The sequence below is a fragment of the Meles meles genome, chromosome 6, assembly GCF_922984935.1.
Source record: "Meles meles chromosome 6, mMelMel3.1 paternal haplotype, whole genome shotgun sequence".
NCBI lineage: Eukaryota > Metazoa > Chordata > Mammalia > Carnivora > Mustelidae > Meles > Meles meles.
In genome coordinates this window covers 109,764,955-109,792,489 of record NC_060071.1, presented here as the reverse complement: position 1 = coordinate 109,792,489, position 27,535 = coordinate 109,764,955, and the positions used below count along the sequence as shown (strand labels likewise).

Below are 27,535 nucleotides of genomic sequence, written 5' to 3'. Positions count from 1 at the left end.
TGTAGGTTTTTTTTTTGTTTTTTGTTTTTTTTGGTCGGAGGGGGAGCATAAGCAAGGGGACCGGCAGGCAGATAGAAAAGCAGGCTACCTACTGAACAAGGAGCCCAGCAGGACTTGATCCTAGGAACCTGGGATTATGACCTGAGCCTAAGGCAGATGTTTAACTGACTGAGCCACCCAGGAGTGTCATGTCCCTGTAGTAAAATGTAGCAGCCTTCCCTCCCTTCCCCAGAAGCTAATTGTATTGCTGCAGCGTAGTACAGGTGCCCCCAATGTTAAATTTAGGTTATTAATCCCTATATAGAATACATATAAAAGACAACTGCTTCGTAATAGTTAAAGAACCAAGTGTATCTGATTATACAGTTTTAGATTTATGTGATGTTATGGCATCTATAGTTTCAGGTGGCATATCTATTCAAACTTAGGTTTATTTGTGTCTATTCTTTTAAAGCACTATAAGTTACACTGTTGTGAATTTTTTCTTTTTTAAGTAAGCTATGCCCAACTTGGGATGTGAATTCACAACCCTGAGCTCAAGAGTCACATGCTCTACCACCTAGAACATTTATGTGCCATTCATACTTTGGAAATGTATAGAATGGCCATTAGATTGGCTTAGGGATAGTCAGCTTATTGATTAGGTGTATAGATAGATCCAATTTAATACTGTTTGTGTTTGTCATTCCTAGTTAAATGTGTAAATTGTAAAATGTAGTGTGTAATTTTACATAAAAGCTGTGATAATGAGATAATAGTTTTGTGTTGTTTGTATAGTAGTTAGCTATTCATGTATAATGATTTGCTATTTGAACTTCACAGATGTTCAAAGTCCAGCAGTATCCTGCTGCAACTCAGTGAGTAGATTACCTTCTTAGGAAAGCAGCAGTTGGAGTGATCCTGGCATGAGCCCAGAAAAGGGTGTGTATACCTGAGGTACTTGGCCTACGTTACAAATTGTTTCTTCTTGAGTACTGCTGCTCAGATTATGATAGCTCTTGGAGGCCTCAATACTGATTATATTCTAACTTCTTATGTTGCATAAATTATGGGTACTTTCATTGAACTATACAGACCACAAAATTTTTTAAGTGACAGAAGAGAAACTTTCTGGATCCTTAAATCCACTCTTCACCAAAATGAAAGAGGAAAGAAATTCTTCACCAACCTTCTCCAATCTAAAACATCCTTCTTTTATGTCACACTTAAAAGTTAGCTGTGGCTGGGGCACCTAGGTGGCTCAGTGGGTTAAAGCCTGTCTTCAGTTCAGGTCATGATCCCAGGGTCCTGGGATCGAGCCCTGCATCGGGCTCTCTGCTCAGGAGGGAGCCTGCTTCTGCCCCCCACCTTTGTCCCACCTGCCTCTCTGCCTACTTGTAATCTCTGTCAAACAAACAAATAAATAAATCTTAAAAAAAAAAAAAAAAAGTTAACTGTGGCTGATGACCAGCAATCATTTCACTAAATACAAAACTGAGTAATGGCATCAAGTAACACTTACTGAGTTGGTAGGGACTTAACTGCACAAAACCAGCAGTAAGTGATCTTTATATTCCAGGTGAACGATGAATGGAGCTTTGAATTAATGATTCTAAAGCTGCCTTTTACAGTATCTTAAGGAATTTTTCAGTAAGCATAAACCTTCATTTTAATACCAAGTAAATAAATATGTACTCATATATTCCCACCAAGTTCAATTGTTACAAGACAAAAATTTAATGAAAATTGGTAGATAATCCACAGGGCCAAAGAGTTATTACATGGGGCTGTATTAGAAATTTAAAATAGGTGCTGAAGTAAATGTTACATATTATCATCATCTGATTCATCTTCTTCCTTCAATGATTCCTGTTAAGAGAAAGTGTTTAAAATCAATTTTTAATATTGTTACAACCTGAATCTATTAAGCACTTGTCACTGAAAATTCTTTATAACTGAAGATGAACAATGACTTAAGATAACCTACCCAAGGAAAGAAAAGGGTAATTAAGTGTATCTTATTCTAATAATCAACTGAGTATATTCTTGATAGAACACACAACGTGAAATATTCTTGACAGAACAAACAATATGAAAGCATTAAATGTCCTGAAAAATCCTTACCATTTTCACATACAACATTTTTGGAACAAGGGCAACCCTATCCCCCACTGAAGATAACCCAGAAAATTTCTAACCTTTGTTCAGTTCAACTCTTACCTGTTATTTAATAGAAATCAACCAAGTTCCTTTATTATTCAACACTTACTTTCATACCTTTAGCTAGAATTGTCACATGCTGTAGCTTACCTTAGCGTATTTCTCTGCCTCTTCCTTTATATCTTTTGGAACAATTTCATGTCTTCCTTTGGTTACTGCAAATTAAGCCATATATTTAAATGAATTAGAAATGATGACTACACTGTGATTTCCAACACAATTATCTACCTAATCCATAGGTATAATCCATCTAGTGTTAAAAATTGTTGGCGCCTGGGTGCCTCAGTCGTTAAGTGTCTGCCTTCAGCTCGGGTCGTGATCCTGGGATCAAGCCCTGCATTGGGCTCTCCCCTTGGCGGGAGGCCTGCTTCTCCCTCTCCCCTTGCTTGTGTTCCCTCTCTCGCTGTGTCTCTCTCTGTCAAATAAATAAATAAAATCTTTAAAAAAAAAAAAATTGTACTGTAATACCACAAGCTCAGAAGTCTTTTTTGTGTTTTCTCCACGTAAGATTAAATCTGTCCAAATTTAGCTCTTATGAAAACAAGTAAATTATGCAGTGATTTATCCTGATGCTATGATAAGTTCTGAGCATTTATTAATGTGCAGCATGATTAATTTTTAAAGTAATTAATTTGATTAATTTTGAAACCCCTTCCATGGTTAATATTGTAAGAAAAAAAAATGGTGATTCTCAGTAAATGGATGCTTCAAAAGAGTACATTAGTCAGTTAAGCAGAACTTCCCTTTCAAAAATAACTACCTTGTAAATTTGTTCTGGACTGCTTTATATTAGAAAGGCACTGAGTGGTAAAACATAGTTTGGTACTACCCACTGCACTTGAACTTATGCATGTTTCATGACTCAGCAATTCGACTCTTAGGTATATTTCCAAAGAAATGCTACACGTGTGTACCAAAATTATTACACAAGACATCCACAGCTACACTATAGTTAAAAATGAAAGAGCCCAACTAACCAGCATCAGAAGAAATGAATAAATTGTGTGATATTTTGACAACAGAACACTATAAAGCAAAGCAAATGAACAAATACTGTATACCACACACGATGTACACAAACAACGCTGAAGTAAGTCAGAGATAAAAGAATATATATACTATGTAACATATACACTGTATAATTCACTTACATAAAATTGAATAGGCAAAACTATGAGTTAGAATTCAAAGTAGTGGTTACCTTTGGGGACAAGGTAGAGAACTATAAATTCAAAGAGACCTAAGGGAACTGGTCTAATTTTTGACCAGAGAGGGAACAGTGGTTACATGAGTATATCCATGTTATGATAATTCATCAATTCATCTGTGTACTTTTCTGTATATATATGTCATTAACAAATTATTTTTAAGATTTAAAAAGGAAAAAAGCCCCCCAATTTTAAATTAGGTTTGGTACAGATGACTCAGAGCAAATAAATGTACAAAAATAACTTACTTTCACCAACCCAGCTGAGCTCTAGTTCAAAAGCTTTATCCTTAACTTCATCATGTACTATGTAAATTCTAGAACACAAAAGGGAAAATTAACATTTACTTGGTCACTACAAACATGTACCCAGTCAGCACAAATTAGAGCACCCATCCCTAACAAAAATATTTATAAAATTATAGACTAGACACATTACGGTTTGTATTTAGGAACATTCCTAGAAAAGAGAATATAGGCTGAGTGGCTCTGTCAGTTCAGCATCAGACTCCTGATTCTGGCTCAGGTCATAATCCTCAGGGTCATAGGATAGATGGGCTCCATACTCAGCACCAGGACTTGCTTAAGAGTCTTCCCTCTACCCCCAACCCTTCCCCTGCTCTCACTCTTGCTCTGCTTCTAAAAGTCCTTAAGAAAATACACAGGGATGGATATAAAATTACTACAAAGGAGTGTTTACAACCCAAGTTGTTTGATACTGTTGTGTTGTAGACACATGACTCAAAAAGATACCTCAAAAGGAACACAGATTCAAATGGGAAAAGGCCATTATTACAACTCTACCTTTTCAGGATATTTGTTTATTCCTTTCAGTAAATGACTTTTAAAACAAATTATTAGCTTGCAATTATTATAGGTCTCTTCAATCTGAAGCTTCTTAGCAGGTGTCTTTTTAAACCCCTTATCCATTTTGTAAGAACTATATGCCCCTTAACCTGGCCTTCAAATTATAATACATGCCAAACTGTAATTTAAAAAAAAAAAAAAAAAAAAGAGGCACTGGGGGCGTCTGGGTGGCTCAGTAGGTTAAAGCCTCTGCCTTCAGCTCAGGTCATGATCTTAGGATCCTGGGATGGAGCGCCACATTGGGCTCTCTGTTCAGCAGGGAGCCTGCTTCGCCCTCTGCTTGCCTCTCTGCCCTGATCTCTCTCTGTTAGATAAATAAATAAAATCCCTTAAAAAAAAAAAGGCACTGTCACAACATTCAAAGTATCAGAGCAAAGCTTTCTTATTTTACCTTTCCTAACATCTTCACACTCTTTACTTTGGAGGATATTTTTAAAGCCTTGCTATAGAACAAGAAAGCATCTTAATTTTCTAGACTAAGTAAAAGATACACAGTGCTCCATTTTATTAAATGATAAGGGAAAGGTTTTCCTAAATAGAACTAATTAGTGTCTACTGTTACACCTAAACATAGAAGGGTATGCTAAAGGGCTGATTTCCAGAAGCACTCCTCAGTGAAGGAAATGGAGTTTATCACATTTAAACTGCTGTACAGGGGTACCTGGGTAGCTCTCAGTTGAGCATCCAACTTGTTTTCCACTCAGGTCATGAATACAGGGTTGTGAGATTGAGCAAATTGGGCTCTGCACTGGGTGTGGAGCCTTGCATAGGTTTCTCTCTGTCCTTCTACCTCTGTTCTGTCCCTCTCAATAAAAAATAATACTAATAAGCTGCTGTACAACTCAGTGAGGATTCATCTTCCAAGTGGTTCTACTGTAAGGTAATTCCCAGAGCTCCTCGTGTTATTAAGTGACGATCATAGAATGGGTTCTGCTGCTTCACAACTGGAAAGAGGAGAGCTGTCTCTTGGTCAAATGGGGGTAGGGAGGAGATAATAATAGCAGCAAGAATGGTGACAAAATCATAAAACACTTAAGCATGTTATTGCAACTATCAGTTTTAGAAGAGATTAAGAATACCACTTAAGTACACCTGGGTGGCTCAGTGGGTTAAGCCTCTGCCTTCAGCTCAGGTCATGATCCCAGGGTCCTGGGATAGAGCCCTGCATTGGGCTCTCTGCTCAGCGGGGAGCCTGCTTCCCCCTCTCTCTCTGCCTGCCTCTCTGCCTACTTGTGCTCTCTCACTCTGTCAAATAAATAATCTTAAAAAATAAAAAAAAGAATACCATTTAAATATGTAATAGAGCCTGTAGGACTTTATTTTTCTTGCATGTATTAATTGTAAAACCTGAGACATTTGCACAAACTACTGACTAGACCATGTTGATGTAGTTCTAATGTGGAACAGTATGTTTATTATTTTTAAATCTGAAAAGCTGGCTGCAAAACTAGCATTTTACTGGATTTTTTTTTAAATACCCCATGCCTACATTCTTTGATCTGGAAGAATCATGAATTCTGAAGCATTGTACTCAGGTTTATGGACTTAGTTGATACTTACTGTAGTCACACAAGCATTCTACACTAAGTACCTGTAAGGAACATGAACCACTTCAGGCTTTCTTAAAGCTGTTCTTAAATGTACTGAAATACTCCTCTCATCTTCTTAGAAAAGCCTTTATGATTAACGTACTTGCCCCCCCAAAAAAACTGACTGTATAAAGGAGTCAGCTTCATGTGTAGAAATAACTAACTGTCAACCTAAAATAAAGTTTGTAAACCAAATTCCTATTACTGGGACTTCTGAGATTTGAGAGAGTAGGAGCTAGCGAATAAAGCTCCTAGAGGTCCACACTGTATCCTCCTACTCTTGAATTCTTTTACCTACATGGTTTTGTCAAAAGCTATTTTTTCACATCCCATTCACTAGCATTTGAAATACGAGTATTCTCCTTACTGAGATTTTTTAGAACGTTAAACTCACCTTCTAAAAATTTGGCATGACATTATTTCAAAACAAAACAGGCCTTTAGAATTAATATATAAGGTTAAATGAAATATTTTTGTCAATGATAATTAAAATTCCAACTTACATTTTTGCAACTTCTTTAACAACATCACGGCAGGTCATTTCTTTCATCTATGGAAAATAAAATATTGTGTCATGAGTCAAAAGAAGAACTTTCCACTTACATTAACTATTTTCAGATTCTTTTCACAACTGTCAATAACCCATACTTTTGACATAGGGTCTCAGACATAAAATCAAAAACCGTAACACTGTATTTAAGAATACCAGTCTTGGGGCACCTGCATGGCTCGGCAGGTTAAAGCCTCTGCCTTTAGCTCCAGTCATGATCCCAGGGTCCTGGGATTAAGCCCCACATTGGACTCTGCTCAGCAGGGAGCCTGCTTCCCCCCTACCCCTCTCTGCCTACTTGTGATCTCTTGTCTGGCAAATAAGTAAATAAAATCTTAAAAAAAAGAATACCAGTCTTGTCAGGAAATACACAAACCTAGTATGTGGGACTAACTACAAAAACAATTGGCATGGGTTTCAAAAAATTAGTACTGGTGGCTCAGGTCCAAATCTGGTTTCAGCTCAAGCGGTGATCTCAAGTTGGTGAAATCGAGCCCCGACTCAGGCTCTGCATTCAGAGCCTGCTTGAGATCTTCCTTTCCCTGAAAAAACAAACTGGTACTGGGAGACGGTTAAGACTTACTTATTTTTGAGAGAGAGAGAGAGGGGAAGGGAGAGCAGGAGTCGGGGTGGGGAAGGGCAGAGGGAGAAGCAGACTCCCTGCTGGACAGAGAGCCTGATGCAGAACTCCCTCAATCTAGCACCCTGGGATCATGACCTGAGCTGAAGGCAGACGCTACTGCCTTCTGAGGTACCTAAGCACCACCCTCCTTTTTTAAAGGTAAGACTTAGAAGATATATAATTGAAATTCAAAGTGTTAGTCTTAATTATATCATGGTTTGAAAAAGTTACAAAATGACACTTGAGAATACTGAGGCAGTTTGTGGACTAAATATCTGATATCTTAGGTGTGATAATGATACTCTACAGAGATGAACACTGAGGAATTTAGGGATATAGTGTCACTGTAACTGTTTCAAATAGTTCAAGAAAAAAACAAATGGATAAAACTGGAAAAGAGGGTGGGAGGTGGAAGGGCCTGGTGGTGGGTATCAAGGAGGGCACGTATTGCATGGAGCACTGGATGTGGTGCATAAACAATCTTGGAACACTGAAAAAATAAAATTAAAAACAAAAACAAGAGGCGCCTGGGTGGCTCAGTGGGTTAAGCCTCTGCCTTCGGCTCAGGTCATGATCCGAGAGTCCTGGGACTGAACCCAGCATCGGGCTCTCTGCTCAGCAGGGAGCCTGCCTCCTCCCTCTCTCTCTGCCTGCCTCTCTGCCTACTTGTGATCTCTGTCTGTCAAATAAATAAATAAAATCTTTAAAAAAAAAAAACAAAAAGAAAAAAAAACTGGAAAATAACTTCAATGTACATGGAGGTAGTTGTGTTATTTTCTGACGTTTACATTTTTTCATGTTAATTTGGGGGTGAAGTAAAAAGTACCTTCATAATTTTCCCCTTATAGGCATGGCTTCCCCAATATCTCTTCATATTTTTCCCTTTATAGTTAAGTTGTATGATGAGTGAATTAATCTTATAATAAAGGCAAATTTAAGCAAACTTTTTGAAAAAGCCTATTTTTTCTTTAGATTTAGTTTTTTTGAGAACAAGCACAGGAGTGTGGGGAAAGAGCAAAAACTAAGATAATCTCCAGGCAGACTGAATATGGAGCCCAACTCGGGGCTTGTTCTCACTACCCATGAGATCATGACCTAAGCCAAACCCAAGAGTTGAACGCTTCACTGACTGAGCCACCCCAGCACCCTGAAAAAGCGTATTTTAAATGACAATTATATTTTTATATATGCTCATGAAATTTTTATTTCATAACATAACATTCTTCATAAGCAACATCAGAAGAAAAGCCAGAGCAATGACGTAGAATGCAGGCTGGCAAACTCCTTTCTATACAGAGCCATATGGTCCATATGGTGTTTAGTCTCTGTTCCAACTATTAAACAATACTTTTGTAGTGTGAAAGCAGCCAGGGACTGACTGACTGTGTTCCAATAAAACTTTAGAAAGAAGACAGTGTGCCATAGTTTGCTGACCTCTGATTTAGAGCATGTTTTTGTCATTAAGTATACATACATGTTCCTCAATTAAAGTGATGTTTCTTCATTCTTAGCTAGGATTTGTTACTATTCCTGTATTTTGTTAGGATTTAACCTCAGAAAGAAAGGATAGATGCTCTAAATACTGTATTTTCAAGTGTATGTACACACATACACACACACACGCATGCCTTTAAGGGAAGTTTCTGATAAGAGTGAGCAAATACTGTTTCAACATTAAGTTGATTAATTTGGCTGAACAGAAAATCAGCACATTAAAACAAAACTTTTTACACTAATAAATTATGGCTCTTGGGGGAACAAAAAGTGAGTAGCTGTAACAGGTTTTATGCCTTACCGAGACAGGAACAAAGATAAGAGAAGCACCATGACATAGACTGCACAGACAAAAGCTGTGATCCAGAGAAGAAATGAAATAGTGAAATACCAGAGTTCTCACACTAAGGCTCACAGAGCTCCCTCCATGAATGGGCCTCAAGCCCTAATTATTTCATTATTATTTTTTAAAAGTAGACTCCATGTCTAGTGTAGAGTTCAGTCTGGGGCTTGAACTTATGATTATGAGATCAAAAACCTGAGCCAAGATCAAGAGTCAGCTGCTTAATTGACTGAGCCACCCTTGTGCCCCAAGGATTGTGAAATTATATGAAAATTTCCATATGAACTTTTCTGGGTTAACAGGTTTATCAGTAGCCGTAATTATAAAGGGCTCCATGACACAACTCTTACAGGTATCATATATATGTACACACACACACACACACACATATCATATATATATACATATATATATATAAAAGAAATTCTCCAGATTTCTTAGTTTCTAATATTCAGAAAACTCTGCTCAGAACAGCAAACCACACTCTATGAATCCTTAAAAAGGTTTCATCTGTGGTGATAAGATTTCACTACATGAGGATGATATTACAGGAAAATTCAAGAATTAAATTACCTGAAGTTTTTCTATTTCTGTCTTTGCAGCTTGCCTGGCTTTGCCAATGGCACAACCCCAATAACCCTATTTTTAAAAAAACACACCAAAAATTACAGATATTATTCAATTAAATTGATATGCTATCCTAAAATCATTACACACCAAAAATTACAGATATTATTCAATTAAATTGATATGCTATCCTAAAATCATTAGTGGCTATGACAGTCTATTTAAAGATTAACAAAAGGATGCTGAATGACTTTAAAAAGTAAGTACAGAGAAATACAAAACATCTAATGAACACCAGGGGGTTAAAAAAAAAATTCTAGAATAATGTGGATTATTTTTAATAGAGGTTCTATACAAGAAAAGTTAACATCATTATATATTCTACTTCATAAACTAGAGATGTTTTTGAGGTTAGGAATGGAAAAACTTAGCATTATGACATAAAGAAATTGAGATAATTCAATACTGTAAAACATTTATTATACTGAAAAAGTTTTTTTAAATGAAAGGATTCCCATTTATACTTCCATATAATAACAAAATATAGTCTTTTTTGTAATTAGTAAAAACCATAAATATCTCAGAAGAGACCTAAGATGCAAGAAATCCCATTTTAAATCATTTTTTTTTAAAGGAAGGTTTTAGTTTTAGGACATTGTTAGTATTTATCACAATAAAGGAAATACCACACCTTGAAATGCAGTTTCTGTAAACAGCACACTGAAAACAATAAATCTTTCCTCTGCCTCATATTTATAGGCTATTATTAATGATAAACAAGAAACTACTACTTTCCTTGAATTAATTTTAAAGAAACTTTATGTAATCCAAATACATGGTTTATATGCTAATGAGATACCATTAAACTAAAAATAGAAATTCATGATTTAAAATTACTCACATATGAAACTCCTGATGGGTCAATCATGTAGAGCTGTGCACCATCATTCACACTGTAAGACCCTAACATGAAACTGCATGAAAGTAACAGTTTAAACCATGGTCCTTAATACCATAAAAATATTAAAAATTCAGCAAACATACAATACCTTCTAAGATAAACTAATACACAACTCATAATAAACACTTTAATCAGGTAATTTCAATAAAAACTAGTACATACTTGAAACTGTTCAAAATTTATATGGCTTTCTTTAGTATTAAATTTGCTGATGAAACTTTCCTGGGAAGACAGTAGTGAAGACAAAGGAGTAATGACAGATGGAAAACCAATGAGAAGGCCCAACAGGTAAAGGCATTCCATGAAAAAGCCAAGATAACAAAACTAACAGGGATACATTTAATCTGCCTCGAACTCTTATTACACCCCTCATTCTTTCTTGACTATTCCCCAATATTCCCCCAGTTCTTTTTCTACAGTAATCCAAACTGATTTAATGTATTTTTATATGCTCGACAAATTAAAATTAGGCTGTTAATCACATAAATTAGTGATTTTCTGAAATTGTGATTTAGTTTACCCTCGAAGAAAAGAAACCAGCTTCATCTTATGTATCAGTTCATGTATAGACTACCATAACACCCAGCTAGCTGTCCAGTTCTCAGCCCTACAATCATTTCCTTCCACATTTCATAAAACTTATCTTTCAGAATATATAACTGGTTGTAATTTAAAAACCCTTCAATGTTTTCCTTGGTATGGAACACAGACTTCTGTATGATCTTGCCCCTTCCTACGTCTTCAGTACCCCTCCTACACACCAGCAAATCATGACTACCTCTGCATTACCTGAAATGCCCAGGTAGTTTCATACTCTTTTCATGAAATACTCTTACCATGTCACCTACATCTCAATTCTTTTCCTTGCCATCTCTCCAAGGAAGCAGCCATTCCCTAACTGGTGCTGGGCCCACTATAGTCAGTGTATATGCTATCACCTATAAAGCTATCAATGAAAACATACTCCTCTCAGTGTCCTGTCCTCTCACAAATATCTATGACTAACTCATAGTATATATTCAATATTTACTGAAAAAGTTCTCCACTATTCTTACTCCCTTAGAGAAATGATGAATTCAGAGCATTCAAAGGTTAAAAAGAAGTTGAAAAGCATTCTATGAAGTCTGAAAGCAAAGTGTTTCAATGTAATTTAAAATGAAAACCTTAAGAACAACAATATAAAAAATGTCTGCAGGCCTACCTTACTGGCTAAAACTTGGGTTTTCTCTAACATCCGTCCTCAGTAATTTAAATATGACTGATTGTAAACAACTGAAAGGCAGGAGTATAGCTGATAAACTTCCTATAGCCTTTTAACAGTGGCAAGCAATCAGATGCTAGTAAATGTTTTACTTTGATCAAACAGGACTATTTATTTCTTTAATGTTACAAACTAAACATGTCTTTTTAGGAACATCTAGAGTGAAGATAGGTCTCTGAGCCCTATTTAAATATTTACATGTATTCCAAATCTTGATGCAATTGAATCTCAGCTTTTCCCCCAAAATAAAAATACCAGCACTTCATCAATTAAGAGCTTTGCACCTAACTGCTTAATGTAAGTGTAGCCGATGGAAATTAAGGAGAAAACTGAAATCTCCCTTTAGTTGGCTACCTTCTAATGTCAAAAGAGAATATATTTAAAGTCAATTTGTTGTTTCCTGAGAATGCTGGGGTCTGACACCAGAGAATTTTTTTCTGGTTTTACTGAGAAATAACCGACAAGCATCACTTACTGCGTAAAGCATGATGGTCTGATTTACATGTATTGTGAAATGCTAACAACAGGTTTAGTGACATCCATCCTCTCATTAAATAAAATAAAAAGAGAAAAAAACTTTTCCTTTTGTGACAAAAATTCTTAGAATGTATTTAGCAACCTTCCTGTAAGTCACACTGCATTGTTAACTATAGTCATCATCCTGTACATTACATCTCTAACACTTAATTTGAACCTTTATACCTTTTGACCACCTTCTTCCAGAAAATGTATTATAATCAGATTAAAGTTATTACTAGGAGTTCTCTGTTTTATTATCACTTCCAATCTGTAGAGTCTTTTTCACTATTCAAAGTTTTTGTTTTGATGTACAGAGTTTTATTTTATCATTGCCCTAATACTTCTTGGTCATAGCTCATACTTCTAAGGGTATTAAAAAGCTAAGATACTGGGGAAAACAGTATAGATCTGACTGAATCTCACAAAATTTCATACCTGCAGCCAAAAGGTCGAACAGCACTGTACAGTGTATACGCATGTACATACATGGCCACTCTGTCTGCAAGATGCTATGAGGGGAAGAAACAGAAGAGCTTATCAGCAAATTTCTACTACTGTTCAAAAGGCTCATCAACATATTATCAACTTACTTTTAATGGAATGTTATAGCCAAAATTAGATCTAAAGTTGGAGGCTTCTTCTCTTGCAATGTCTGCTAACGAACGAGCATCTGCCAACAAACCCGCTACTGCCTGAAAGAAAGTACGTACCATTAGTAGATAAATACATTCCTATCAAAAATCAAGGAAAGTGTGTAATTACTGTAGGCTTAATATTTTAACAAGCATCACCACTAAAAATAATTTGACTTAAAGCTCTTTATAAGGCATTCTGGCATTCCGATTGGGTGAGATCTAAATAAAAGTATGGAATTAAAATTCAGAAATTTACCAAGCGTGATTTCATTGTTTGCTGAATGATGACATTTACAAGGAATATTTCTATAATTAATCCTTCATGTATCCCAGTTTACCAATTCACTATAAATAGGCAACAACCAAAATAGACCAGGACTGATTTCTATTTAAAGCAGTTCTATGTTCAAATTACTAAGTTTTGGTCTAAAAGGCACAACCTCAAATCTTTTTCAGCTTATTGACTATTATAAACTGCAATGACAAACCATACATCTTCCAAGACTAGTAGCTTACAACTACAGTTACTAAACCATGTGCTGAGAGATGCTTGGGCACTACAGTGAACTCAATTACAAAACATTTGGAATTTGGGGGATACAGTTGTTGAAGTAGTTCAGTTTCAACATCAGATCATTCTGTATTCCTTATAATGCCATTGTATTGTTGTGCTCCTGGGTTGGTATGATAAAAAAGTTAAGTACCACACAAAAATGCATGTGGAGCAGGAAATGGAGGGGAGGGACACACATAATCTGATTCCAAAATTTAGGAAGTTGTGTGGTGCATATTAGGAAGTTTGTTTAAAAATAAAAATATTTTTAATTGTATGTGTATTTTTTCTCTTACAGCTACTAAGTTTTTAGAACATAAACATCAAGTTATTTAGACCTAAATGCATAATCCGAACCATTCGGTCCTTCTTTTGGTGCAGGAAAGCCATTAAAAAACATTACTGAAACACTTAGTCCTGGGAACCAAGAAAGTCCAGAAACCACCAGCTTAGGAGATTTACAGAATTTAAAAGTAAGTGATACCAGAATGACAGCACTTTTTCTACTGCTATTAGTAGTAGTAGTGATGAAAATTTCTAATACATAGTGAATGCTATGGCATTCTAGTAATTTTTAACCTTGTAACAACTGTTAGGAGGTAGGTCCTATTTACCCTACTTCTGAGGTGAGGCAATTGTGTTTAGAATAACTTCCCCAAAGTTACCCAGCCAGTAAGTTTCACCATTTAAAGAATCTTCTATTGCTTTGGAGAAAGCTTACTGTGAAGTCCAATAATCCTCAAACCACTTGTGACAACTGTGGAGACAGAATATTAACCCTTCATTATCTCCAACCCTCTTCTACAGGTGATGTTTTGCCATTCAGCTATAAGGAATGGCATCAGTTTCCTGGCTTTAAATAACAAATATAACAAATTTTAAATTTCTAAGACAAAGTTTTCCCATCACTAAAGTACCTTTAAGCATACATGATTTTTTTCAAAATACACCTACCTGAAGTTTGTTTTTACTAAGTGAAAGAATGCATAATTCACTAGTTCCCTCCTAGCAGCTGGGTTACAATCTGGCAAGTTTCATCAAAGCACACCAGTTTCACATTGTGTATCAACTAAAATTCTAAAAATAAATAAATACAGAGGTCCAAAATGACAGAAGAAAAGCCATGTCAGTTTCACTGGCAATAATAAATTTGTTCTGGAGAGAATATATGTTCAGAAAAAAAAAATTACCTATAGCTTTATAGTTTATTGCTTATATTTTATTGGTCCTTTTGTGTTCATGTGTAACACATTTTATTTATAAATACAAAAAATAAGAGCAGAATAAGTGGGGCCTATAACATCTCACTCTGCAGAGTGGACTCTGAAATAACATGCAGACCATGCAGACCCAAGTCTGATCCCATTTTATTTCTTTACCAGCTGTGAGTCTTGTTTTCTTATCTGTAAAAATGGGATTAATATTACTTTCACTGGGATGTCAGACTTAAACAAGATAATTTATGTGAAATGGTTCTAGCACACACGTTTTCTTCCTTGCCTTCTCACTTAAACAGGGTTAGAATCACTCCATTACTTGTTTTGCTTATTGTTCTGATTAAACAAAGTCTAACATCTACATAGAATGACTTCAGTATATACCAGTAATGTATTTATGGATTCACCTGCAATTATGCAAGGCAGTCACTCAAGACTCCATCTGCACAAAATAAATAGTGATGTCTATGACGCTATTCAAAAGGATGTGTTCGCTCTTCCTTTCATTAAACATCCTTTCTTGGTGCTCCACCTTTTAGTCAGGTATTCTCTACCCGATAACATCTTCAATTTGACAGTGATTCCCAGAAGAGATGAAAAGCTGAAGATTCTATGCCTCTCAAGCATACCCCTTACCTATACTGCCAAGATCTCTTTTCTACACATACTTCCCACCTCTCTCCTCTCCTCCCTTTTCTTAAGGCAATTTGATTTCTCATATATGTCTCCAGTCAGGTTATAAGAACATTACCTTTCTTAGTGAACTGTTCACAAGCCAGTAACTCTGAGATTACTTCTGTGGCTGCTCTCTCATCTCTTTCTGCCTCAGCGTAAAGTAATAAATGGTTCTCTTATCCAAACAGTAACTTCACAACAAAGTGGACAAGGCAAAAAGGAACATTTTTTAAATGTGACCTACCATTCCAACATGCCGATCAACATTAAAAAGTCGTTTGTTGGAACCTTCTTCATAAAGTTTAGAAAGGACTAATTTTTCTACCCCAAAGACAACGCCATCTTTACATCTGATTCCAATAGCTGTACTGGAACAAGTAGAAGAAAATCAATTTTTTAACTGAAAATAAAAGAAACTTTATAAATTAAGTTTAAAAAAACATATAAATGGGCAACATTTAGTTTTTTAGAACATGTTAATACGTTAAAGCAAATACATTTGAAAACTAGAAAGAGGAAAACCTACAGTGTAATAAATTAGGTCTATATAAATGAACACCAGATGACCCAAAAAAAACCTAGCATATCATGACATAAAAATATGTACAGAATGGCAGAGTGTCTGGAAACACATTATAACAAATGCTGATTTAGTTCTTGTCCATTTTAAATGCATAGAAAAGACAGGTTATATACAAACAAAAGTTAACATAACTAATCCAGGTGGAAAGCTTAGAATTCTTTTGCTAATTTGCTTTCTCTGCAACGACTACTGCTTATGACAAGTATATAAAAGAATATAATACACATTTTGAACAACTTCTTAAAACAAAATGGATCTTAATCTCTTAAATGAAATGTGAAGAAATTATATTCTACCATTTCAAGATAAAATACATCATTAACTTTGTTCTACTAATCATTTTAATAAAAAGGGAATTCTGACGAGAAACAACCAGAAAAATGAACAGAGCCACATAAATTCCACAAAAAATTTCAGACACTCCTTCCCTCACATTTTAGGTATCTTTAATGGCTCCCCTTTTCAGTTTAAACTCCTTGGCCCAGCTTTCAAAATTCTTGAGAATCTACAAATTACATTTGTCGCTTATTAAGTTTCCCATTATAAATCCCACATACTACTGAATTCAACCTCACTATCATTCCCCAAACACCTTATGTTCATTTTTGCTTTTTTGTCTTTATTGAGGTTATCCTGGGTTCTAAAATACACTTCCTCCTCACCACTGCATATTTAAATAATTCTCCACAAACTTCTGCAAACTCACTCGACTTTAAACTCTACAGCCTCAGGTAGCCTTTCCTAATTATTCCAAGTCATCATCATTCTCACTATTTAAATCTAAAACATTCTTTTTCCAAACTACAAGTTGTCAAAATATGGTCTATGAACCCCCTGAGCATCCCTGAAAAAAACTTCAAGGGGGTATGGGAAGTAAAAAAAAAATTTTTTTTTTTTTTTTTTTTTTTTTTTAAATTTTATTATTTGACACAGAGAGAGGGGTCATAAGTAGGCAGAGAGGCAGGCAGAGAGAGAGGAAGAAGCAGGCTCCCCACTGAGCAGGCAGCCCGATATGGGGCTCGATCCCAGGACCCTGAGATCATGACCTGAGCTGAAGGCAGAGGCTTAACCCACTGAGCCACCCAGGTGCCCAAAAAAAAAAAATTTTTTTAAGAATTTATTTATTTTTTTGAAAGAGATCACAAGTAGGCAGAGAGGCAGGCAGAGAAAGAGGAGGAAGCAGGCTCCCTGTCGAGAAGAGAGCCCGATGCGGAACTCGATGCCAGGACCCTGAGATCATGCCCAAAGGCAGAGGTTTAACCTACTGAGCTACCTAGGTGCCCCTCAAAATTATTTTCTTAAGAATACAAGACACCATTTTTTTTTTCCACTATATGGACATTTGCACTGTTGGTACAACAGAGAAGCATTAGTGAGTAAAACTGCTGGCACTTTAACACAAGTCAAGGCAATGAAACAAATGGTAGTAGTGAACTACTAATCAATGTATTCTTCATGGCTATGCGCTCACATTAAAAAAAAAAAAAAAGAAAAAACCTCTCACAGTTAAAAAAATTTTGTTAAGAAGGGCATGCCTGAATGGCTCAGTTAAGCATCTGCCTTTGGCTCGGGTCATGATCCTGGGGTCCTGGAATTGAGTCCTGTTATGGCTTCCTGCTCTCCGAAGAGTCTACTCCTCCCTCTGCCCGCTGCTCCCCGTTTGTGCTTTCTTTCTCTGAGAAATAAATAAAATCTTAAAAAAAAAAAAAAAGAATGTCCTTGAGAAAGCAGTAATTTTTAAAAGCTATTCCACTATTTAAAGAAAGCAATAATTTTAGTAGGCAACCCTTGAGTACCTGGTCTTTTTATTATTACCATAATAAAATGAAAGGTACTCAAACATCAAAATATGGTTGCCTAAAGGAAAAAGTACTAATAAAAACTGTTGTGAACTTTTTCAGAGAATACCTGTTTTTACCATCAATGTCAGACAAACTACAATTATTATATATAAGGCAGACTTTTTCCCCCTAGAATGAACAAAATAAGCCTGTCAATTTTGAGGGAAAATGGACAGTATTTTATTGCCTGTGATAAGACTCAAGTTTTCAAGCATAAATTGGAATTTTAGGAAATATATTCATCACCATGAGGTTGTCTATTTCCCAAAACTTACAATTTTTATTTATTTTTTTAAAGATTTATTTATTTAACACACAGAGAGAGATCACAAGTAGGCAGAGAGGCAGACAGAGAGGAGGAAGTGGGCCCCCGCCCAGCAGAGAGCCCAACACAGAGCTTGGTCCCAGGACCCTGAGATCACGACCCAAGCTGAAGGCAGAGGCTTAAGCCACCCAGGCACCCCAAAACTTACAATTTTTATAATCAGAACAGTGGTGATATTAACAAGTGTGACGTTCCTGGCTATTCCAATACGTAGATGAAAAATATCAAATTTGGACGACCTGTCATAGCACACTGAACCAATATTTTCCAAATGACCAACTTACATGCACGGGTAAACATCTGAAGTGCAAAACAGTCTAATAGATTTTAATGTAAAACTACGAAAAGCTCATCATTAAGTTTTCAGACACCACGCTGCAACTAACCTTTAAAAAACTATTATTATTTGTCCAATTTTGGTACAGTGTCAAAAAACAACATCCATAATTATCTGAAAAGGCTATTAAAATATGCCTCACTTTTCCAACTATTTATCTGTATAAAGCCTGATTTGCTTCACAGGCTTCAACGAAAGTAACAACATACTGAAGCTGATAATGAGAATGTCTTACATTAAGCTTCAATTAACTATTGAGATTTACAAAAATGTAGAACAATGCCAGTCTTCTCCCTACATTTGTTTTATACTGTGGAAAAGTTACTTTTCATTTAAAATGTTACTAATATTGAACAGTTTACTCTTAATCCCAGGAAACAAACCAAGGGTCGCTGGGCAGTGGGAGGGGAAGGATAGTGGAGCTGGGGTTATGGACATTGGGGAGGGTATGTGCTAAGGTGAGTGCTGTGAATTGTGTAAGACTGTTGATTCAAAGACCTGTACCCCTGAAGCAAATAATACATTATGTTAATTTTAAAAATTAAATAGTTTGTTATTACTTACATTAACATGCAACTATGATTATTTTATTTTACTATTTTTACTTATTTTTATTTTACTTTTTTATTCCTTTATTTGACAGAGACAGAGAGAGAGGGAACACAAGCAGGGGGAGAGGGAGAAGCAGGCTTCCCACTGAGCAGGGAGCCCAATGCAAGGCTCAATCCCAGGACCCTGGGACCATGGGACCTGAGCTGAAAGCAGACGCCCAATGACTGAGCCACCCAGGCGCCTCTACAACTGTAATTATTTTAAGTGAATTAAGTATTTTTTATTTTCTTAGTTTTATTGGTTTTTTTGTTTGTTTTTATTTTTAAAGATTTTATTTATTTGTCAGAGAGCACAAACAGGGGGAGCAGCAGGCAGAGGGAGAAGCAGGCTCCCCAATGAGCAGGGAGCCTGATGTATGACTCAATCCCAGGACCCTGGGATCATGGCCTCAGCCGAAGGCAGATGCTTAACAACTATCCCACCCAGGCATCCCGGTTTCCTCAGTTTTAATTTCTAATGTGATAAATACTGACAGATCCAATAACATGCATAAATAAAAGTTCCCTGATCATGGTAGATACTGATGGAACTAAAGCCTAATAAATAAATCCTCTCTGAAGTCCTCAATGTTTTGGGTTCTGGTGTTTTGGGATTTTTCCCAAGTAAAAAGGGGCCCTGAGATCAAAATTTTAATTTTTATTCCAAACAATCTAACACTCATTGTTACACTGCACAATCCTTTAGTACCTGGGCTCCTCGATGAAGCTAACGGGGAAAATTATAGTTTATAATTTAATCTTTCCCTTTTTTTCTTGTGTATATTACCTTCTAGGTGCATACTTTGATAAAATAGTTATGATCATGGTATATATTCTTCAATAAAGTACTTTTAAGTATTCACTTATATGTCACTGATTATTTGTTTTAGTAGTTCCTCCCTATGCTTAAAAGATAGCCAGGGCACCAGGATGGCTCAGTGGTTGAGTGTCCCATCCTTGGTTTCGGCTCAGGTCATGATCTCAGGGTCCTGGATCTAGCCCTGTGTCGGACTCCACACTCAGCAGGGAATCTGCCTGTCCCTCTCCCTCTGCTCCCCACTGCCAGATTATAATCCTAAATTATTTGGTTAAACATTTTCTAACTATTAACTTATATGTCAGACTATTATGAAAATTAATATACAATCTAATTTTATGATTTTCTACATTCTGTGCCTAAACAGGGCTTAAAAATTGTCCAAATGTTTTTACATATATTTCATTCTTATGGTAAAGTAAAGGCAGAGTAAAGGTCTACCTCCCAATTTTACAAACAAAAATAACTTTTGGAGGACCAAACAGAGGCACCCTATCTATTATTTCCATTAAGCAGCAGCTAGAAGGAAAATCCACATTTTTCTGATCCTCATTCAATATTCTATTATACTATTCTATTATATAGAATATATATATATATAAAATGTAGATATATAAATATATATACAATATTTTATTAAAGGGGTTACATCAACCCCTTTAAAAGAAGAACTTCTGGGGCACCTGGGTGGCTCAGTGGATTAAGCCGCTGCCTTCGGCTCAGGTCATGATCTCAGGGTCCTGGGATCGAGCCCCGCATTGGGCTCTCTGCTCCGCGGGGAGCCTGCTTCCTCCTCTCTCTCTGCCTGCCTCTCTGCCTACTTGTGATCTCTCTCTCTGTCAAATAAATAAATAAAATCTTTAAAAAAAAAAAAAAAAAGAAGAACTTCTGGGGCCCCTGGGTGGCTCAGTGGGTTAAGCCTCTGCCTTTGCCTCACGTCATTATCTCAGGGTCCTGGGATCAAGCCCTGAATCGGGCTCTCTGCTCAGTGGGGAGCCTGCTTCTCCCTCTCTCTCTGCCTGCCTCTTTGCCTACTTGTGATCTCTCTCTGTCAAATAAAGAAATAAAATCTTTAAAAAAAAAAAAAGGAGGAATTTCCCTGGTTTTTCCTTATGCAGAAAAAAATACTCATTTTTTAATGTTTTAACTTTTAGTTAATTTGCTGTACTGTAACTATTTTAAACCATATTTAGAAATACTTTACAGAAAACAAATTCCTAAAATACACAGGTCCTCAGAAACTAGTCTCAATTTTTTGTATTATATATGGTGTCTCCAGTTCTTTTCAATCAAGATTTCCTTTTCCCGCTTTATAAACCAGTGAAAATGCAACACTGCAAAAGAGGAAGAGAAAAACAGAAAAAGTCTTTCTGTAGCTCCTTGGTCTAAGGGCCTATCTTAGCAACAGGAAGAAAATATGTTAACTTGTTTTCTTGATTCTGACACTCTTCTTCTGAACTCTATCAGACTTCAACATGACAGTAACAAATACATTTCAGCCTTACTTCTATTATAGTATCAGACACCAATAGCTTGTAAGTACCAGTATCTCTAAAACAGTAACATTAAACACAAAATAAACTAGCTTCATTACAAATCCTATAAAAGGACTTAAAATGTATTTCTTCCCAAATTTTTAATATTTCGTAAGCCACTAGGAATCCATGTCTTCTTTTAACCAAAGGATGGCATAAAAAATGAACATTTTTTCATTAACTATTGAGGGCTTGCTATGTGTGAGCACATGCAAAGACAAGTGACAGTCTCCGCTACATGAAACTTCCATAATCATACATTAAAGGTGTAAGCAGAAACTGGTACTAGCAGAGAGTATTAAATGTGGACTTTTCTAAAATTCTGCAAACATTTCCCTACTCTACCTCTACTCCAAAAGTTTTCATTATAAGGAAAAAAATTGGGCTCAAACACCAACACCATTTGTTTACTAGGCTCCCCTCAAAAAAAAAAATCCTTTAAGAGATGTGAATGAGGGGCGCCTGGGTGGCTCAGTGGATTAAGCCGCTGCCTTCGGCTCAGGTCATGATCTCAGGGTCCTGGGATCGAGCCCCGCGTCGGGCTCTCTGCTCTGCAGGGAGCCTGCTTCCTCCTCTCTCTCTGCCTGCCTCTCTGCCTACTTGTGACCTCTCTCTCTGTCAAATAAATAAATAAAAAATCTTTAAAAAAAAAAAAAAAAAAAAGAGATGTGAATAAGATATTATGAAATGTATTATTTTTAAAAAGTCTTTTAGTTCATCCCAAAGATTCCAAAATATAATGATCATGTAAATATAACCCCAAAATTTCTTCAACTAAGTACTTACAGAATTTGTTGACAAGCTAATAATTTAACTAAAATGTTACAGGGGTAACCAAGGAATCATTTTGGCTCATTACTCTAAGCAAAAAAAGACAGAGTGAGGGGGGGACCTGATTGGCTCAGTAGGTTGGGCAACTGCCTTCAGCTCAGATCATAATCCCGGGGTCCTGGGATAGAGCCCCACATCAGACTCCCTGCTCAGTGGAGTGCCTGCTTCTCCCTCTCCCTCTGCCTGCCTTTCTGTCTACTTGTGCTCTTTCTCTCTGTCAAATAAATAAAATTAAAAAAAAAAAAAAAAAAAAAGAGTGAAGGAAGTGAGTCCAACAGAAAGACATGGAAGATTTCTTAGTGTTCCTGTACCTTTTGGAGCGTGGCCCCAGAACAGGAAAAAAAAAATTCCTACTGGGACAAACATGACTAACTGCATAGGACTTTTAAAACACAAAAAAATAAAAGATAAAATAACAAAGTAACAAACTCAATGGCCAGGGAAATAAGGCTATAAATCAAGAATTTCAAAAAGGAAAATGGGATAGCAAAGATGATAATGAATTTGGTTTTATACACTACATTTGAAACACGGTAGAATGTCTAAGTGGATAATCTCAGAACCAACCAGAAATATAGGACTGAGGTTCATGGAAAGATCTGACCTAAAAAGAGATCTGGAAATGACTAATAAACTGAGATTATTTTAGGGTTCCTATTATTTTGTGTGCCAAAGTGACATAACAAAGCCTAATTACCAAAAATATACAAAAGGAGATATTTATGTTAAAACATGATAAATTCCAAATAAAACAATGTTTCTTACCTACTATTTTCCACAGCTTTCATAGCATATTCAACTTGAAAAACTCTTCCATCAGGAGAGAATGTAGAGGCTGACAGGTCATACTAGGAGGAAAAAGGCAACAATAAGCTTAAATTATGTATCTCTGGCAGTTAATAACTTCACTACCTTTCTTTCTAAATGGCTTACACATCAGAAATGCATGTTAAGAGGTGCCTGGCTGGCTCAGTTGGTAGAGCACTCAGCTCTTGGTCTCAGGGTTGTGAGTTTGAGCCCCACCTGGGGTGTAGAGATTACAAAAGAAAGACAGGAAGTCAGGGGAAAGAAGAAAGAAATGTGTGTGTGTTAAATCTCAAAGATTTTGCTTTGAAGAAGAAAAGGAAGCACGTCAGAGCAACAAGAGCAGCCAAGAGAAAAGCTACTTTAGATTTCTGCTATTGAAAAGCAATAGACAAGTGCCTGGCTGGTTTGGTCAATCGAGCATGCAACTCTTGATCATGGGGTTGTGTTGCATGCAGAGATAACTTAAAAATAAGATCTAAAAAGAAAAGCCAATAGATACAAACCCCAGGTAAAGTCAAATCTTTTTCACACAGAACACAAAGTTCATTTTTGTACAAAATGGAGATACGCTGGGTTCCAGACCACCACAATAAAGTGAATAAAATGAGTTCTCTGGATTCCCCGTGCACTCTGCATTCCCAGTTTTGGGGGTTTTTTGTTTCCGTTTTTTGGTTTTCTGGTTTGTTTTTTTTTTTAAGATTTTATTTATTTATTTGACAGATAGAGATCACAAGTAGGGAGAGAGGCAGGCAGAGAGAGAGAGAGGAGGAAGCAGGCTCCCTGCCAAGCAGAGAGCCCGATGCTGGGCTCGATCCCAGGACCCTGGGATCATGACCTGAGTGAAAGGCAGAGGCTTTAACCCACTGAGCCACCCAGGCACCCCGGTTTTCTGGGTTTTTTTAGAGAGAAAGAGAAACCATGAGGGTGGGGAGAGAGGTCTACGGCCATACCACCCTGAACGCGCCCGATCTCGTCTGATCTCGGAAGCTAAGCAGGGTCGGGCCTGGTTAGTACTTGGATGGGAGGGTGGGGAGAGAGACTCTCAGGCAGCCTCCACGCTCAATACACAGCCTAACAAGGGAGTCGATCTCAGGACTCTGAAATCATGACCTGAGCCCAAGCCAGGAGGTAGACGCTTAAGGGACTGCTGGGTGGCTCAGTCAAATAAGCATCTGCCTTTGGCTTGGGTCATTATCCCAGAGTCCTGGAACCCAGTCCCACATCAGGCTCCTTGCTCAGTGGGGAGCCAGCTTCTCCCTCTGCCTGCCCCTTCCTGCTGTTCCCCCAGTTTGTGAGCTCGCTCTCTCTCAATAATAAAATCTTTAATTCACTGATGCAGCACTAACAAACCCTAGAGAAAAAATATAGCATTCAAACTTTTAATAAGCATCTATTACATGTAGTCACTGTAAGGGAATATAAAGACTAATCATTCTTGAAGTCTTTCATTTTCAGATGAAACCAGGCACAAATCTAGAAGCTGGAAGTAGAGCAGTAAACCAGAAAAAGGATTATGATGAAAATAAGACAGGGTGAAGTGAAGTGGCAGTCTGAGAGCCTAGTACAGACTACCTGATCAAGGAAGGCCTTGCTAGAGCAGTCAGGTTAAATTACTTAGGCGTGGCCAGACCTAAATAACAAATAACTAGCCAATTAGGATATGGAGGGTAGAAATAAGCCTAGCACAATGAGGGAAAAGAAATAGGCCATTGTGTCTTGAGCACTAAGTGGTGAAGAGAAGAGTAAATCACAGAGGCATGTAAAAACTAAACTATTTTGAGTCTCCTAGGCTGAAGTAAGAAGTTCGAATCTTATTCTAAATGCAACTGGAAGGGGGCGACTGGGTGGCTCAGCTGATTGAGCAACTGCCTTAGGCCCAGGTCATGATCCTGGAGTCCCAGGATTGAGTCCTGTATAGGGCTCCTTGCTCAGTGGGGGCTGGGGGGGTCTGCTTCTCCCTCTGATGTCTCCCCCTCATTCTCTCTCTCTCTCTCTCGCAAATAAATAATAAAATCTTAAAAAAAAAAAATGCAACTGGAATTCACTGGAGTTTAAGCTTGGATGGGGAAGAGGGTCAAGGGGGTGATATGATCTAATTTTTTTTTTTAATTTCATCTAGAAAACAAACTGTAGAGAGAACAAGGATGGAAGTGAAATCAAGTATCCCAAAGGTGGTAAGAGATAAAGACAATATTTTGAGAAGAGAGTTTTAAAACACAACAAAACAAAAAACCTTGCTAATGGATTGGCTCAAGGAGTAACATAAAGAAATTAAACGTGAATCACAGACCTTTTTCACTTGAGCAATTAGAACTGGACCATTCACTGAGCTGAAAACTGTAGGAGATGGAAAATAGCAAGGGGAGGGAAACTCAGAGCTCTACTCTGGACATGTAGTTTGAAATGTGTATTAAACAACCAAGTAGTGGGGCATCTGGGTGGCTCAATCCCTTAGGTTTCTGCCTTCCCCTCAAGCTGTGATTCTGGGGTCCTGAGATAGAGCCCTACGTTGCGATCCCTGCCCAGCAGGGAGTCTGCTTCTCCTTCTTCCTCTGCCTGTGCTCTTGGGCTTGCTCTCTTTCTCAATAAATAAATTTTAAAATCTTAAAAAAAAAAAATCAAATGGAAAGAAATGTCAAGTGAACAGGTCTTCATACCTGGAGTTCTTGGGAGAAGTGAAGACCGAAGATAAGCCTTCAACAGTGGTGCTTCCTGAGTCTCAATTTCCTGATTTATTAAATGAAGATTCTTAACTCTACTACTGTAATACCAAAATACCTCACATGTTTACACTTATCCAGTACTTTTTTTTTTAGTATTTTATTTATTTGACAGAAATCACAACTAGGCAGAGAGGCAGGCAGAGAGAGAGGAGGAAGCAGGCTCCTTGCAGAGCAGAGAGTCCATTGCGGGGCTCAATCCCAGGACTCTGGGATCATGACCCCAGCGAAAGGCGGAGGCTTTAACCCACTGAGCCAGTACTTTTAAAGGGTTTTCAGGGTGAAACACTATTAACTGAAGGTAGTATTTTTTTTTTAAGATTTTATTTACTTATTTGACAGACAGAGACCACAAGTAGGCAGAGAGGCAGGCAGAGACAGAGAGAGGGGGAAGCAGGCTCCCCGCTGAGCAGTGAGCCCCAGGTGGGGCTTGAGCCACCCAGGCGCCCCTGAAGGTAGTATTAACGTAGTTGCAAAATCAATTTGCTACAACATTCATAACTGAGCATTTACTAGTTTAAAAATGTTATGACATAATCTTAGCATCTCATACCCAGATGAATTAAACCATTCAAAACGTAAATCGCCTGTTATCAAACTCGGAAAACCAGTATCTTGGTCTTCTTAGTGCTGAGTATCAAAATCTTGTTTAAAGTGAAACTGATGAATTTAGAAACCCATTATTCAATGCCTCTAGTGCACACAACCAATACTTCTAAAGAAAAACTAAATTTTCTTTAAAAAAAAAAAAAAGGTTTTATTTATTTATTTGACAGACAGAGATCACAAGTAGGCAGAGAGGCAGGCAGAGAGAGAGGAGGAAGCAGGCTCCCCAATGAGCAGAGAGCCTGATGCGGGGCTCGATCCCACGATTCTGGGATCATGACCTGAGCGAAGGCAGAGGCTTTAACCCACTGAGCTACCCAGGCGCCCCCAAAACTAGATTTTCTATATGGAAAAATACATAAAAGGAATAAACAAAAGACTGTTTATTCCTTTTATGTACGTTTAACACAGGAAAGTAGTAAACTGAGTAGGCTAACAAGTCCAAGTCCAAAACCCTCGGGTCTATTAACAGAGGCGGTTTAAGTCCCTGGCTAATGATTTAAATGTTTACGGTATGGTCTCTCCAAGTGATGTTAAGTAATTTGTACAGGAAAAGCTGGGACAAAAAAAAACAAAACAAAACGTAACGGACTCTTCAGATTTCACTTTTCAAACAATTTTTCTATTAGCTCTACCTACTAAGCTGACGGTCAGTACACTCGAAGGCAAGACAGGGAAGGCCCAATGAGTCAGCAGCACCCTGGGACCTGCAAAGACGGTCCATGGAAAGCTCTGTCTCAGACCTTGGAATCTCAAGCCGCCTTGCCTCAGTGGTTCTCAAGAAGCTCACTATAGCCCAAACCCATCACTCGCTACAACAGGCTCCACGAGTTTCCACTTTCAGTTTCGCTAAGCGGCTAAAGAAAGTGACTCAGCGATCCAAAGAGACTCCAAAATCTCACTGCCGCGCCGCCAAGCCCGCTACATCTGAGCTGAAAAGCTTCAGGATACCGTCACCGCAAACGAGGGCCTACAAATTAGCGCAGGGAAGACTGCCGGTCACAAGACAACTGGAAGCGGCCCACTTGGCCGAGGGCAGACCCAGCGCACCCGGAAGCGGCGCACCCCAATAGGTCTGTGCGATTTCCCCTCAACGCTAATCCATAGGCTAGTACGCTAAAATACAGCAAACTCACCCCAGTCCCGATCGAACTCATCCCGCTGAAATCGCCAAGAGACCCCAAAGGCTTCAAGGCCTAAAGCGCTCCCCCAGTACCGCAGCCCACAGACTAGTAACAGGTTCTCTCATTGGCTGCTCTTTCAACCAATAGCCTTCTCCTCTGT

At 37.5% G+C, this 27,535-nt stretch overlaps 1 protein-coding gene and 1 long non-coding RNA gene across 5 annotated transcripts in view; one reads left to right on the top strand and one right to left on the bottom strand.

Moving 5' to 3' along the window:
• Positions 1-12,755, top strand: part of LOC123943479 — a 31,900-nt gene extending 19,145 nt beyond the window's left edge. For 2 of the 4 annotated variants that reach the window (XR_006818646.1, XR_006818647.1), the window contains exons 4-5: positions 823-921; positions 12,621-12,755. This is a non-coding gene — a long non-coding RNA (uncharacterized LOC123943479). Of the gene's footprint in view, positions 1-822; positions 937-10,596; positions 10,688-12,620 lie in introns of all 4 variants that reach the window. The other 2 variants (XR_006818648.1, XR_006818649.1) reach the window with 2 other exon arrangements.
• PSMA3 (proteasome 20S subunit alpha 3) lies at positions 1,693-27,535 on the bottom strand. Its single transcript, XM_046007777.1, has 11 exons — positions 27,388-27,535; positions 22,884-22,966; positions 15,504-15,627; positions 12,770-12,871; positions 12,615-12,688; positions 10,340-10,412; positions 9,445-9,510; positions 6,366-6,412; positions 3,656-3,723; positions 2,290-2,354; positions 1,693-1,848 (listed from the first exon to the last, which is right to left on the bottom strand). The coding sequence occupies exons 1-11, from the start codon at positions 27,406-27,408 to the stop codon at positions 1,804-1,806; spliced, it is 768 nt and encodes a 255-aa protein (XP_045863733.1). The 5' UTR covers positions 27,409-27,535; the 3' UTR covers positions 1,693-1,803.